Source organism: Echinops telfairi, unplaced genomic scaffold (genome assembly GCF_000313985.2).
Source record: "Echinops telfairi isolate 266 unplaced genomic scaffold, ASM31398v2 ScPeMD7_7457;HRSCAF=8495, whole genome shotgun sequence".
Classification (NCBI taxonomy): domain Eukaryota; kingdom Metazoa; phylum Chordata; class Mammalia; order Afrosoricida; family Tenrecidae; genus Echinops; species Echinops telfairi.
The window spans coordinates 29,749,633-29,761,423 of NW_022111357.1; the positions used below are offsets into that span (position 1 = coordinate 29,749,633).

At 53.2% G+C, this 11,791-nt stretch overlaps 1 protein-coding gene across 1 annotated transcript in view; it reads right to left on the reverse strand.

Annotated features, from left to right (window-relative positions):
* Positions 1 to 11,791, reverse strand: part of FHAD1 (forkhead associated phosphopeptide binding domain 1) — a 169,433-nt gene that overhangs the window by 28,346 nt on the left and 129,296 nt on the right. Inside the window, exons 18-21 of the mRNA XM_045298951.1 lie at positions 7,934 to 8,107; positions 5,931 to 6,156; positions 3,513 to 3,597; positions 1,121 to 1,227 (exon numbers count right to left, since the gene is read on the reverse strand). Coding sequence (XP_045154886.1) covers positions 1,121 to 1,227; positions 3,513 to 3,597; positions 5,931 to 6,156; positions 7,934 to 8,107 — 592 coding nt within the window. The remainder of the gene's footprint in view (positions 1 to 1,120; positions 1,228 to 3,512; positions 3,598 to 5,930; positions 6,157 to 7,933; positions 8,108 to 11,791) is intronic.

Genomic DNA, 11,791 nt, shown 5'->3' on the forward strand with positions numbered 1-11,791 from the left:
AGAAACTGGGGCTCAGAGAGGTCAAGGGACTTGCCTGAGGCCATGCAACTAAGAAATAGCAGCTGCAGGATCGAGCCCAATGTCTCCCAGCTCTAAAAGCAGGCATCGCAGCCTCTGTGCTATGAACGTTTTCAGGGGGGAGAGGGGAAAAAAAATCACTCTTGGACAAATTCAGCTATCAGTGCCTTGAGGGTATTAACAGGAACAGCCAAAGGGAGACGATATCCCTGAAGGGCTTGGACAAAAGCGCCCTCCTCTCCCTCCCTCCCTCTTCCTGACCTCAGTTATATGTCCTCATGTCTGCCTGTGTCTTTGGCTTGATGGAGGCTCAAAATGCAAACTCACTGCCACGGAGTCAATTCTGACTCCTAGCGACTCTAACGTCCCTCTGGGTTTCTGCGGCTGTACATCTCTCTGGGAGTGGTGAGCCTGGTCCTTCTCTTGAGGAGCAGCTAATGGTTTTGAACCGCTGATCTTGTGGGAAGCAGACTAATGTGTAATGCACGTCACCACCAGGGCTTCTTGAAGACCAGGGAGGGGAAGGAGATGGTGGCAAGCAGAGGGGATGCAGAAATAAAACAGAAGCAGAGCCAGGTAGGACAGTGACGCCAGCCTTGCTGTGTCCATCGAGGAGAGAAGGACTCCATGTTCTTTCTCCCCAGCTCTAGGCGGTCCTTGCTGGGCAGGACATCAGTGCTGGGAAGCAGCTGTTCTCTTCACTTTACGTCACAGGAAGAGGAGGCCTAGAAGGGCCACCTGGCCCTTGGTCCCAAAGCTAGTGAGTGAGGTTTGGGCAGACTGGCCTGTCCAGGTGGCCCAGGGCTGCTCTCCAGGCCTTTGCTTTCAGTGTGAAAACCCCAGAGGGTAAAGAAGACTCCGTCCCCCCTGCTCCACCCCCTGCAAAATAAAGCTTCCTCCCCATTGCTCAGGAGAACTTCCCTCTGGGCCCTCGGGCTCTGGGGGACTGCTGGCCCCGAATGGCAAGACCTACAGCTGCACAGGATGGAGTGCAGGTTGACTAGGATTTTGAGGCCCGGGGTTTCCACCTCTGAACCCTTCTTTCTTTCTTCTCGTGAAGACGTGGCTCAGAATGTCCAGACACACAGACAATGGCACAAACCTCTCAAATCTGACATTCGGCCATGGGCTTCGGTAAGGTCTTTCCTCAACCTCACGATGACCTCCTGCTGGGACAGGATCTCCTTCTGAGCCGTCAACAAGTCTTCTCTGAAACACACGGAGACAGGCAAAGTCAGTTTCATTTCACTCTGCGGTTCGTCCGAGTTACCTGGAAGGGGCAAGCACCGGCGAAAAGGGGGCCTCGGTGGCGGCCCCCGGGGACCAGTCACAGCCAGGGGACTAAGGTCCAGCTTGACCACCTCCCACAGCAATCGTCCTTTTTGGATATACCCTCGGGTGTTGGACGTGATTGGTGCATTCAGCTGCTAACTGAGAGAGGCACCACAGGAGAAAGGTCTGGAGATCTACTTCCAGCAAATGAGCCTTGGAAAACTTTGCGGAGCACCCGTGGGGTCGCCGTGAGCTTGGGGTTAGCTCAACATCAGCTGGTGGTTTCAACGTCCGCCAGGATGGAACAGAGGATTCCAGCTGGGTTTGGTCCAAGGTTGAGCTTCGACTTGCATGCAGGTGAGGCCCCACACTGCCTAGGCATCTGCTGGCGGGGATGGGTGTATTTTCCGGCTTTTGACCGTGTTAGCCCAAGGAAGAAGGAGCTCTTTGAGGAGGAGGAAGAGGAGGAGGACCTCTTCCATGCCCTCACCAGTGACTAACAGTCAGCATCGAGCTGACTCCAACTCACGGAAGTGCCCTGCGTGTGCGCCGCGGGGTCCCAGAAGTAGATCACCAGGCCTTTCTTCTGAGGCGCTGACTTTTCAGTTAGCAGTTGAGCGTGTCGACCCTTTGCACCACTCAGGGACTCCATTCCCCCACGGGCTCGTGAGCCTTCCTGACAGAGAGAGGTGAGGCCAGAGGCAAAGACCAGTGTCCACGAAGCCTTCGTGAGGTGTGGGCTTTGGGGCGCGGGTAATCAAGTGGACTGCAGGGATGGTGAGATGGGGCACTTTCACCTACCATCTCACCAGACCCCAGAGAGCAGGGCACTGTTGTCACCATGAAGCTCAGGGTAGGTGACAGGGAGGATGGCTGTACCCCGTGGAGCAGTGGTCCATGGGAAGGAGGCCCTGCAGAGAGGCAGAGGGGTCCCCGAGTGAGGACTGAACTGGGAGAACATGGGATGTGTCTCCGAGCAATCTCAGCTCTCAGGAAGATGTGTTATGCATGTGCATGTGTTGACGGAGAGGGAAAGCCACGAGGCAGAGGGAGTGAGGAGCCTCAGGCGATAGTGTGTTCACCTTTGAGTGCACATGCTCCTGAAATCCAGGCTTGACTCTGCAGCTATAGACTCTTGAGGGAAAAGTGTGGATTTATTATGAAATTAAGCAAAATAGTGGTGGGTAGCATCTCAAAAGAAAATATGGATGATAATTGAATGGATTAAAAATACATGTGTATATTTTTATCATCTGTCTATCTATCTATCTGACTGGCTATCACTCTTCCAACTTGAGGATGAAACCTTAGAATTCCAACATATCTGCACACAGGGACGGAGACCTGAGTGAGACAATGTGGGTGCTAATTGTTCTTCAAGGCACAGATACTAGATCTTTAGAGGGGTTTTTTCTACCAATAGAGCGAGCTGTAGGCAGTGTTTCGAAGCAGGGACTGGAGTGGAGGCGGATAGCTTTGTCTCTCTGGGTACGACGCCAGGGGTGAGTGGAGCTGAATGTGAGGGTCAGCCTGGTGGTCGGTCTTCTCCAGGAAGCTTTGGGAGGATTTCCTCTGCGTCACATGATTATATGCTTGCTCTTGCTCATATGCTGCTTCGCAGTGGTTTCCTGGGTCCCTGCCAGCCATGGGTTTCTCTGAAAATGGTCAATGCCTTAAGACCCGTGTCATAGACTTAGTGACCCCCGAGAGCCTGCGGAGAGACCTCAAAAGCCTATTTAGGCCAACTTCTTACCTCATGCTTTTCCAGGACCCCATGCTACCAAGTGGTCTCCATTGTTCAAACATTGCACCGTGCCTAGGCATGGGCCTGCTCTAGCAGCCCCTTAGGATTAGTAGCTATAGCAGTCGTAGCTAGCACCCGCCCGGAGCCTTCTGCGGACCAAGCATTCATGTCTGACACTCCCATTTTGCAAACGAGGAAGCTGAGGCTGAGAGGTGACTGAGGTTTGGCCGGGGTCCTGCAACTGGAGCTGGAATTTCAATGCAGACCTGTCTGGTTCTTCCAGAACGTAGCTATCATCAGCTCGCTCCTGACTGCCTAAAGGAATCCAGAAATCCAAGCAGCCACGAAAAGACTCCAATCCCCACCCCCACCATTTGTTGTTGTTGTTCCAAAGCGATGGCCAGAAAGAGGGGCCATGGTTTGCTTGTTCTCCGTCCCGAGGACGTTGGGGTGCTCCCACACTCCTCCGGATACTCACATCAGGTGGTTGCACATGTCCTCTTTGATCGAACTCTCCGACGGAGGTGTCCTGGGAGGCTCCGGCTGCACGTCCTCCTTTTGAACTGTGCCAGAGGGACGTGCAAGGGTCAGTAGGCCCTCACACGTGGGTGCTGCCCTTCTCTTTGCTCATACCCGCAGGATGTCTCCCCCCACGTAGAGGCCAGCCCTACCCCGGCAGCCCTCTCCCACTTGCGGCACCACAGGCTAGGGTGAGGCCCGTAGGCGAGGTCATGTGATCTTCCCAGCAGGGAGCATGGCCTCTGTTTACAGACTGGGAAACGATGGCGGAGTCTTTGGGGACCGCTCAGCTCAGCTAGTGAGAGGCAGAGCCAGGGTTCAGATCCACTGAGTCGAAACACCTGCCCTTCTTTCCCCTTTCTATCCAGGCAGGAGATTTGACAAAGGCCACTCTACCGGTGGTTTGTCCCTGTCCTCCTCCCTGCTCACTCATGAGCTGTTGTCTCCTGATTTTGATCCTCAACACCCAGCCACCTGATCACCCCAAATTCAGTCAGCAAACACAGAATGCTTGCCTGAGGGCAGCACTGATGTGAGAGCTGGGTGACAAAGCTGCCTGGAAGGTCCCAGCTTACACTCCCTCCCTTGGCCCTGGGCCCTGGACTGGGAAACGGAGAGAGCCTTTGCGAGTGCCCTGTCCATCCTGTTCTCACACAGACCGCTGTCAGGGCACTGAGGGAGTTAGCTGCGGGTCCCTCACAGACGGCTCACTGGCCAACAGGAGCAAAGGGAACACAATCGATGCTCCGTTGAAGGCGTGGAGGGAATGAATGAGGGAATGAATGCAGGAGGTCAGTCCGGACAGTTCAGTCTCTGGGCTCAGGACTAGGGCTGTGGTCCTCCACTGCAGGTGGGCGGTGACTTGCCCCAGGGGGCATTCAACAAGGAGACATTTCTGATAGCCCCAACCAGCATCTAGCAGGGAGAGGCCAAGGATGGTGCTAGACACCTGACAGTGCGGAGGGCAGCCCCCCAGGGAAGGCTCGGCTGGACCAATGTGTCCACAGTGTGGAGGGCTCGGAGCCTCTCCCTCGAGCACTCTTTTTCTGAGCTCAGTGTCTTTGCAGTCAGATGCCGTGCTGTGGCCCCTTAGGATGAAGAGGTGCTCACGGCTCTGAGCTCTTCTTTCAGCTCCTGCAGGGATCATTTTTAAAGACAAAGCTGCATTAGCCAAGTCGTAAATTGCCCATGGCAGCGAGGAGCCTTGGGAGGTTTTCATGGGGAAAAGATGGCTCTGCTCCACCTGTCTCTGCACCCCTAGGGCCCCTGGCAGCCAATGCAGGCCGCTGGTTCCTAGGGCTGCCGCAGAACCCATCTCCAGTCTTGACTTTTATCTAAATTGGGTCTGAAGGGCGCCTCACCCTGCTATGTAACCAGGAGAAGGGGTATGTGCATGTGTGTGTGTGTGTGTGTGTGTGTGTGTGTGTGCTTCTTTTAAATGGGGTGGGGCCTGTTTTCTTCTCCATCAGTGGGAAACAGAAAGATTTCTCCCAAGTTGTCTCCCCCAAATATAAGTTAGACTTAGGACACTGCTTGCAACTAATGGTAAATGATAGTCAAGTTACCACCCTGTAGGCTGTAGGCAGTCAGTTGGCCAGACTACTGTCTGGTCCCACCACAGTTAGGGCCCACTCCCTGCTGTTAAGGACAATGGGCTACTTCTCCCTAAAGGCTTGAGGCCATTGGCTTGGTCCCTGTAGGTGGGGTTTACACCCACTGATAATGGTTTCTATGGAGATCCAGAGAACAGGGCAAACCTGCTCAGTGACATCCAAAGTTAGGCTGCCTTCCTGAAACTAGGATCCGCCCATCTTGTCACATGTATACCCCCAATCCCTGCTCTTCATATTGCGTGTATAGCCCTAGATTGTCTCCCTCTCATTGCTGTATAACCTATAGTGCAACCCCTTCCTGTGACGTATGTCTTTACCTGTAATTAGTGGGTTTGCACGCCCCGCAAAGATATATAAGCCTTGGTGAGCAATAAAGGTCCTCCTTGGCCTCTCTCAGCTCTCCCCTTCCTCTCTCCCCCAGTCCTCGCACCCCGGTTCCCTTTCCCCTTGTCCTCCTGCCCCTCCCCCTCTCTCCTGCCCTCTGGTCCCCCATCTCCATGTGGACCACCAAGCGGGGCTGAGGTGAGCATGCTACTATGAAATGTGTCTGCCTCCATTATTTCAATCTCTCTTTTATCTCTCATGCTCTCTATGACTTTATTATAATATATATATCTCAACTGTACAATTGTGCCTACAAACCCGCGATTAGTTGTGGGGGGCTGGCCCTCCCCCCACATCCATCAGCCTCCTGGGGCCCAGAAGACCAGGAAGAGCTGCCCCCAACCCGGAGCTCTCCTCCCGGGCTCTCTCTCGGGGCCTACCTGGGTCATCGTCCTTCAGCGCCGAGATCTCGTCTTCTATTTTCCTGTGGTGCTGCGTCACGCTTTGGAGTCTCTCCTCCAGACTCACGATCGTCTGCGCGTGCTGCTTGATCTGCTCCTTGTACTCGGCGATCTCCGTCTCGAAGCCATGCTTCTGGGACTGCCGCTCGTCCTGCAGGGCCTTAGTGGTCTGCTGCTGCAGCAGCATCCGCTCCTCCATCAGGATCTGGGGAGACAGGGGAACGGACCGGGCGATCTTGGGGGTCGGCTACGAGGACAGTGACAGTAACAACCACATGGCCCTCCTGCTCCCACACAGGGGCTGTGTGTCGGAGGAACAAACCCAGAAGGCTTCTTAGAAGCAAGTATGGTGAGGCTTTCATCGCTGGCTTTGGACATGTCAATCACTAGAGACGAAGATCATGTTTGTCCAGTGGAGGGCCAGGGAACAGGAGGAAAGACCGCAGGGAGATGGATGTGCACCATGGCTGCACCCGGCAGCTCACACATCCCAGCGATTGGAGGATGGCGGGGTGGGGTGGGGGGCAGCCTGCCTTTTGTTATGTGCAACACCAGGGCACCAGGAGTCGGAGGGACCTCAGTGGCAACTGACAACAGGTTCTGGTCTCACCCACACAGGCCGCCTTTGCCCGTGTGGGCCCTCTGCCTGGCATGCCCTTCTGGTGTCTCAGAGATCACGGCACATCCTTAGAGAGGCCCACAACACCGAGCGCAGGGAGATGCCTCCGCTCCTTTCTCCTCCATCATCTGATTTCGTTGCCTGGAGGGGCTGGCCGCCACCCGAAATGAGCCAGTTTCTCTATTTCTTGCTCCCGTGGGAGCAGCTCCACGGGGGCGGAGACTCTAGTAGCTTGCATTGCAGGAGCCCTGCGGCGGAGTGGGTGACCCGATGGGCCTGGGCTGCTAACTGCAAGGTCAACTGCTCTGCAGGAGAGAGGGGAAGCGTTCCACTCCCGTGACGAGTCACAGCCTCGGAAGCCCACAGACACGGCCGTACTCTGTCCTGGGGCAGTGAATTATTATTGACTTGATGGCAGTGAATTATTACTATTATTCTTTTGGTTTGTGTATGCTATCTAGATTCATGCCCAGCATCTAGGTCTAGATGTTCCATGAACAAGAGCCAAATTATGGCAGAATAGAGTATGGAAAAGCAAATGGATTTATGTTTCTTAAAAACAAACATCAGTGAGTTCCAAATGGTGAAATCTCCTCAAACCTTTTCCCATGACCACCATCTCCTCTCGGGGCTTTTTCTTGGTGTCTCCCTCTTGGCTGCCCTCCTGCTGCTCGGACGGCCTTCCAACCAGGCTCCCTGATGTCACGTTCCTGCCCTTGTGCCCCGTTGCTGTCCTGGGCCTCAGCCTCTAACCTTCTCCCCATGGGTCCGTCCTTGGCGGGAGAGCTCACACATGCTCATTGTTTCAACAATCATGCCTACAGGGTTGACTCCCAATTATGACCCCTTGTCTTTTCTCTCAAATGGATCATACCTCGCTCAGTGTGGATTCCCAGTGCTCACCTTGGTCTGGACTCCTCTTGTCCAAAAGAGAACCTCTGCCCCAACCTCCACGAACCCGCCCACACTTCCGCCCACAGTCGCATCCACATTCCATCCAGATGTCCTCATCCCCTGGCTGGAAGCCTGCTGGTCTCCTTTGGGGCCTCCTTCTCCTTGGCACTCACAGCCGGGAGTCAGCTATCAAGCCTTGGCATTTCTCTTACAACCATCTCTACAGAACTTCCTTCCCTGATAGGTCTCTGCTCCTCCCAGACCACAGCAATGGCCACAGATGCTGTGAAGCACCCGGTGCCCTGGAGAGCCCCTCCAACCAAGATGGATTGGGCCAGAATGTCAACAGTGCCATTGGGGGTGGGGGTGGGGGAAGGCGGGACGGGCCTGCTCTTGAACAAGCATTCCCAGGGAAGCATCGTCTTGCCTCCAGGGAAAACGTTGCCAGGCCCGGGGAGGCACCACTTACCATCTTTGTCTTGGTCGTTTCCAGTTCAGCTAAGGTCTCGTTGATTTTGATGGTGAGGCTCTCGACTTTCAGGCTTTCCATCGTCTTCATCTTCTGGGTTTCCTCTACCATGGCCAGTGCGGTCTTTAACTTGCTGTTTAAAACGTCCTCTTTCTGCACCTTTAATTCCATTTCCTGCACGGGCAACAAACACCAGGTGAGCAGGCCTGCAGGATAGACACTTACCCAACGCCCTCCCTTTCTACGGGAAAGTCAGGGGTGTTAGTATGCTGCTGACCCTATGGAAGAGCAAAGTCCACGCCATTTCCGGAAGGTTCCAGCGAGAACAGACGACTTCTTCATATTCAGCTGAATGATTTCTGGCCGCTGAGCTCAGTTCTGTCACCTCCTGAGTAAGTTTTATTTCTTTTTTACAGGACAGCGCTTTACGTATTTGAGGAGGGCTGTCTCTCACTGAATCTATGTTCCAGGGTGAATGGGCCGAGTCCCTTCAACCTTGCGTCATGGGATTTGCCTTCCAGATGCACCCCCACCTCCCACTCCTGCCCCCTGGACTCCGAGACGCTTGTCTTTGCACACCTCACTCTTCCTCTTGGAGCGCATCCTCCCATCTCCGACCACCTCAATTCTACTGTCCTCTTTGTAACCACGCGGCATTTGGACTTCATGCAGGGCCCTGGTAAGGGGCTTCCTAAACATTATTTCATCTCATTTTAAATGCATCATTGGCACAGGGACGGGGCAGTCTGGGGCTCTGGGGCTGGCAGTGTCGATGGCGATCCGTCTGTACAGCCAGAATGCTCCTTAGAAGGGAGGGTGGGAGACTTCATCTCATGTGCTGTGGACAGACTGTCAGAAGAGACAAACCCCTGGAAAATGGCATCGTGCTTGGTAAAGGGGCAGGGCGGTTAAAAAGAGGAAGGCCCTAAAGGAGGGGGTGGGCACCGTGGCTGTCACCACGGGCTCACTCATCACAATTATGAGACCAGCACAGGCCTGGGCGGGGTTTCCTTCTGTAGTACACAGGGCCACCCTGAGCCGGAACGGAATCAAGGGCACCTAACCACAATATCAGCCTCCTGACCCTTGGGGGGGGGAGCCGTAGTTCTGTGGTAGCGTCTCTCCCTCCACGTGGGAGACTCAGGCTCAGTTCCTCTCAGACTGAGCCACCGTGGTGCTGAGCAGGCTCAGGGGAGCTTCCAGACTGAGACAGACGAGGAGGGTTTGGCAATCTACTTTCAAGAGAGTTAGCCAGTCATCCCTATGAATCACAACTGTTCAATTGCAACCAGTGGTGAGGCTGGCCGGGACTGGGCAACGTTTCCGTCTGTGGTGCATCAGGCCACTCAAAAGCTGTTCACGACCACAGGCACGGGCCCTGAAGGTCCATCGTGGGTACTTTGTGTCCCATCCAGGTACGAAACCCACTCCCAGGGGTTTACCCAAAGCACCCACCCAAAGTCTGAGGCAGAGGGGTAGTCAGCTAAGCAATGACTAGCGAGATGCTAGAAATGGCCCCAGCATCACATCATAGGGGAGCATGCAGACTACATGGGGTCCATCCAACACAGGGCAGGCCATGGAACAATGCTCAATGACGTGGGGACATCTTTATAGCATTCCAAGTTTAAAACACAGCTTCCAAAGCACCGTGTCCACTCTAAAAGCCCACACCACTGGCTCGGTCTCAAGTGAGAATTTATTGACATCTATAGAAAGATGGGCTTTCTGCTCTCATGAAGATTTACAGCCCTCAAAGCCCACAGGGGCAACTTTACTCTGTCCTGCAGGGTCACTAAGATTTGGAATTGATTCAATGGCAGTGAGTTCGAATAATGATTGCTGATGGGTAAGCATTGGATTGCCAACCAGAAGGTCAGTAGTTCAAACCCACCAGCCGCTCTGTGGGAGAAAGCTGAAGCTGCCTCCTCTCATAAAGAGTCATAGTCCTGTGGGTCTGGACTCCTTTGAGGGTCAAATGACCCTTTCACAGGGGTTGCCCGGTTCATCACAGTAGCAAAATTACAGTGATGAAGTAGCAATGAAAATAATGTTATGGTTGGGGTCACCACCACATGAGGAACTGGATTAAAGGGTCGAGGCATGAGGAAGGTTGAGAACCACTGTGTTATAGACTTGGAAACCCTGTATAGGGTTGCTACGAATCTGAATAAGCTTGTTAACAGTGTTGGGTTTTTGCTTTTTTGGTTTTCTTTAGTGTTTCCCCTCGCTATAACATCAACTAGAAAGCTGTCAACATAGAGGGAATCACATCAAAAGGTCAACTGGGCTAACTGCTCAGTGCAGTCCCAGGTGGCCTTCCGCACTTTCCCCACTCGCTACAATCAACAGTCTTCCCCTTTATAATGAGAATACAAAAGGAAATGGGGGATTTATGAAAAATACAGTAGAAACATTATTATTTTCAACTTGCTGTTCCTGAAAGGCTTGCCTGACTACCCCTCCATCCCTTCCGTACCTCCCCTTGCCTTCTAGCCAATGTTTTTCATGGTCTTCACAGCACTGTGTGTGTAGAGAAATCCTAATGAGGGGCATGTGTGAGCTGGCCGAAGGAGATGCTCAGTAGCATCTTTTAACTGGCAGGCATCCCACAGTGCAACCTGTCACACACCCTTCACAGTGAGGTGTCTCAAGATTCTCTGAGAACCCACAGCAAACTGAGATTGTTTCTTTGATGGGCCGTGCAGCTGCCCAAGGACGGAGCTTGCTGCCTGGCATCACTGCTCCTTGCCAGCTACCCGGCTGCTTCTTCCAGGACAAGAGACCAAAGTTCATTGTTCCCATCACTATGAAATTATCTCGCACCGATCCCTCTCTCCCGTTTCTCTTGTGTGAGGGGCGCTGACGAGTTTTCCTGTTCATACAGGTTAATTCCAAACAAAACATGTTTAACCCATGTCAGCAGATGGCTGCAGACAAGTTCTCTGACTAATACACTTGGCCTGGTCTTGTTAGGAGGGTCTTCACAAAAAGGATTCTCTTTGTATCATTGGGGGGTGGGAGGGGAGGGCTCGTGGGGAACCAAACAGTTCTGAGGTCAGGGCTAAGTACTTTTAGCAAAACTCAAGTGGCCATCTTCCCCAGTCACTGGAGCCACAAGACCGTGGGGCTGCTGCTCCGCATGGCACAGGCTTTAGACTCATCAGCTGTCTCAGGGACGACCTTGGAGATGAATTCAAGGCAGAGAGCTTAGCTCAGAAGGGGATGGTGACTGATGTTTGGCATTCCAAAGGGGTAATACTGGTAGAGTTTCTTGAAGGACATAAGGTAATCCCAGGGGCTTGGTATGAAGAATTTTTTTTGAAAATTAAAAACCACATGAGTGAGAAAAGGACCAGGACCATTGGCTAGGGCTTTGTCCCCGTTGTAACAGCGCACTTGCTCATTCTTCGAGGGTGGCCATGGCTGTCCTGGAGAACTCCACGGGCAAAGCAGATGCCATCCACTCCCCAGCTCTGCTCTTACCCCCGCAGACTTCTTTTTGCTCTGAAAAGTTCAAGAGCATTGAAAAAGAGTACGATTTGAATCTCTCCAGGATGCTGACACTGCCATTTTTTTGACATGGTGCAAATAGAAGAAGGCCGACTTCGTGGGGGAAAGATTCGAGAGATGGAAACACCACCCAAGGGAGTGTGTAGACGTAGAGATGACAACGTCACATGCTGCTATTTTTGCTTCATAAAGGGTTCTATGAGTTTTGTAGGAACTTTTTGATGTACCCTCCTATACGTCCTATTTTTGCCTGCATAGACGACATCGATGTTTGGATGCCTCTTCTGTAGATCCAAGAAAAACAGCCTGTAAAGCAGCAGCTCCACACCGGGGGTGGGGTGGGGG